Source organism: Abrus precatorius, unplaced genomic scaffold (genome assembly GCF_003935025.1).
Source record: "Abrus precatorius isolate BTA unplaced genomic scaffold, Abrus_2018 Scaffold5, whole genome shotgun sequence".
Lineage (NCBI taxonomy): Eukaryota > Viridiplantae > Streptophyta > Magnoliopsida > Fabales > Fabaceae > Abrus > Abrus precatorius.
Window position 1 is genome coordinate 11,180,491 of NW_020874395.1, and position 3,900 is coordinate 11,184,390.

At 30.4% G+C, this 3,900-nt stretch overlaps 1 protein-coding gene across 1 annotated transcript; it reads right to left on the minus strand.

Annotated features, from left to right (window-relative positions):
- Positions 1 to 219: 219 nt before the first annotated feature.
- LOC113867830 (transcription factor LAF1-like) lies at positions 220 to 2,923 on the minus strand. Its single transcript, XM_027503322.1, has 3 exons — positions 2,788 to 2,923; positions 2,072 to 2,201; positions 220 to 832 (listed from the first exon to the last, which is right to left on the minus strand). The coding sequence occupies exons 1-3, from the start codon at positions 2,921 to 2,923 to the stop codon at positions 220 to 222; spliced, it is 879 nt and encodes a 292-aa protein (XP_027359123.1).
- Positions 2,924 to 3,900: the final 977 nt, after the last annotated feature.

The following is a 3,900-nucleotide window of genomic DNA, read 5'->3' on the forward strand; positions in this document are numbered from 1 at the left end:
AATTTGAAGAAAATTTACACGAGTATGCTAAAACAACTCTGGAGGAATAACAATATAATACACTTCTCTGCTATCTTACTGAATTTATTTGTGTTGAGTAGGACTATAATTCAAACAATTTGAAGTTTATATAACTTTACATTGCTAAACTTTGTTTTGTTTTCTGTATGTTAATTACAAATTATTCTTCCTTTTTGAGCAACCTTGTGAACTCCTTCTTCATACATACATTGTATCATTGGTGAGGCTGAAATTGCTACAGAAATCAACCCCAGCTACACAATGGTCGAAATCATTTCCATCCACTTGATTTGATAACTTAAGCTGTGAATTGTACACCTCAGTGGCTGAACTTTGAATTAGACTATTATGATGATACCCTTCACCAAAGTGTCCTTCTGACATATGCATTATAGCATCTTGGAAAGTTGAATTCTGATCGAATTCATTTCCCAAAACCAAAGAATCATCAGAATTTACTGAGCTTCCACCATTTACATGATCCACTGAAAGCCACTCAGCAAATAAAAGTTTTGGTAAAGAGCTTTGACTAGTCTCCATGGAAAAGTTGTAGTTCTGTGAAAAAGAATGATCAAAGGGTGGTGTTGATTTGTCCATGTTTTCAAACAATCCATAATTAGGATCTTGAGTTGCAAATTTCTGTGGAGAGAACGAATTATCCATTGTATCTGAACTTGAGCTAGCATAGTGAACTTGTTTATCAGATTCAATTTCTTTAGCTTTGACCACTTTCTTTTTCAAATATGAATGCCAATAATTTTTTATCTCATTGTCAGTCCTTCCGGGCAAATGCTGTGCTATTTGAGACCACCTGACCAACATGATTGATTTACTTTGATTTCAGCATTTTCCATTAACAAAAGGAATATCATAAGAAAGAAATCGAGAAAAAGCAAAGAATGTGCACTGCAAATGAGTAGCAAGTAAATGCTACCTTCCTTGTGATTATTAAATGTATCAGGCTTTGTTTTGAAGAGTTGAATGAAACAAAGATGTGAAACATGTATCATGATGAAATGTCTCCTCAAAACAGTACTATTTTATTCCTCCTCTCACCATATTAATTGGGAAAAAAAGTAGTGTTGACTTTGTTTTATAAATTAGGGGGAACGAAGCTATGCGACATGAATTAATTTTATCAATTTATTTTTTTTATAAACAAAGTAATTTTATTCATAAGTACAAGGTGCACTCAAGTCAAACAACATAAGTAAAAATATTTAACATAACCTCATCCAACTCACCAATGACCCATTAATCATTAGCAAAAATCAACTCCTAACAAGACAATAACCACGTAAAGCCCTTTTATTAATGTTATCAAGTTTATACTAAAAAAATAATTTTTCTTTAAAAATGAGCTTATTTGTAAGTTCACAAATAAGAAATATCTACCTTTGAATTAATATGTTAAGATGATGATGTATTTTAAAGTAAATCAAGGGTAGATAGACCCATCTTTATACACTGCTAGTAACCTTATAAAAGATAATACACATTTCATATCAAAACAGATACGAAAAAAGAATAGAGAAGTATATTTAAGTGTAAATATTTAATAAACTGATTATTAATTATATGTGATGAAGAGAAGTCTAAAGTAATTAATATTGGGCAACATTTAATTTAAATTATAAAAAGGGAATATTAGACCAGATATATTTTCTATATACATTCACTTCTCTCTCTTCTTTAAAAAAGAAGCATCTCCTATCCATGCCAGTTCATGCTTTGACCATCCTATATGTTTTTCCTTTTAATATTACTTAAATAAGATCCAATTGCTTCTTCAAAATAAATTAAATAGGACATAGCTGGCCTATCCAATTACATTCTTTAACTTAACACCTTTAAAAAATTTAATAAAAAAATAATGTCCTTTTCTTGCCCAATTGCTCTAATTGTTAGCTAACTAACAACTACTAGACTTAGAAGTCTGTATCGTTATTTTGACTTAAATTTACAAATTTACTTCTTTTACTTCAAACTTGCAAGTAAAACTGAAATCATTAAAATTTAACAAATTAAAAAAAAAGTTCATTTTGCTTACTTGTTTCCTAACATGTGGTGAAGGGTCATGATTGTGTCTTCCTCCTGTTTGCTGAACACCCCTCTCTTCAATCCTGGCCTCAGATAATTGATCCACCTTAGTCTGCAGCTCTTTCCATTCCTCTGCAAGCCTAAACATTTAATTGTACTTAGCAAATCAGCAACAAATAAATTTAATAAAAATTTACCTTGTATGACTACTACGTATGTCAGGAATGATCAAAAGTTATTCACAATCAAATCTTTTTTATTTTATCATTCTGGTTTACACCAGCAAAATGTAATGTTGACACAAAATGTCTATTTAGTCAACCATAAAGTAAACAAAGTCTGGTAATGAGGGGCATGAAAAATGCTTAGGTTATTTCCACAATAAAGATTCTGAACTTCTAATCACATTTCTCCTTCTCTAATTTTGAATTGATTGGAAAAAATTCTTAGAATTGATGCAGCTAAATAATGTCTTATTGTTGCCAAAGTCAGTGAAGCATGCCCACATTTCTATTTGATTACTTAATCTTAAGTCAAATAAATTCAAGGCACATTTTATCAAATAAGAGAAGATAAACTTCTCTTCATGAAAACATGGAAAACTCTACTGAATGATAGCATCAGAACCAAGAAAAATGCTACTTTGCTAGATAGCAGGTACATTTGGAGTATGATACATACATGATGAGTAACAAAGGATATAGAAAATATAAAAAACAAACTTACCTGCTTTAATTGGAACAGAGCTCCAACAGCCATGACCATGCTTAAGAATATGGTTTCTGAGCTTATTATCTTCTTCAGGTGACCATAAACCCTTTCTGTATTTTGGTTTTGATTTTTCTAATTGGTGACACCCCATTTTGCGTTTTCTTTTCTCTGTCAGAATTTCAGTTTAATGGTAAGCTTGGATAGCACAAACAGACAAAGGGAAGGGAGAGAATATTTGGCATTGAAAGAGTGCAGAAGCAGAGTGATATATAAGGCAAGATAGCTGTGATTGTGCAGGGTGTGTTCATAATTTATTACAGAAAAGAGTTGAAATGAGAATAAATAAATAAATAAACATATAAACCAAGCATGAAAAACCTTTCCTAAATGATAATTTATATATATATATACATATTATTGGTTGAGATTTTGCTCTACTTTTCTACAGGGGTACCAACGGAAATTGCCTTGTACCACAGATATTATGTTTGTCTATTTTCTCTGCATCAATCATTCATCAGAATAAGTATACCCCAGCCCAAAAACCTCAAATGCAATGTGATTATTTTTTGGTATGTTATAAATGACTTGATATTTTGTACACAAAATGGCCCATTTTAAACATTTTAATATTCAAGTACTTTTAAAAAATCATTGTCGTGGCTAATTAATAAAGACCACACTTTAATATTGAAAGTGTTCATATAAATAAATTTAAGCCTTCACCTTGTATTTTAATATTTATTTATTTATTCTTACCTAATTTCAAAATCATATTTTATGCAAAAGCCTTTATTAAAGATAATATTAGAAGAATCTTCAGACTTCACCAACAACTTAAATTCATGTAACTAATTGAAATATTTGTCTCTTCTAGCCATGGAGAGGAGACTTTTTCCCTGAGGCTGAGGAATTTCGAGGCTTAAGTCAGCATTTGCCGACACATTCTAAATCTCCAATAGCAATCAACAAAGTTTTGTATATTACAGAAATTGATCAATGATCACCTCAAATTTGTTTCATGCCTAACTAGTTGCATCTTATAAATAGTTAATCCATTTTTCTGGCACATGCTAGAAAATTAATAAATAATACATTTTTATTAAAATTATAACATTTTTATTTGTA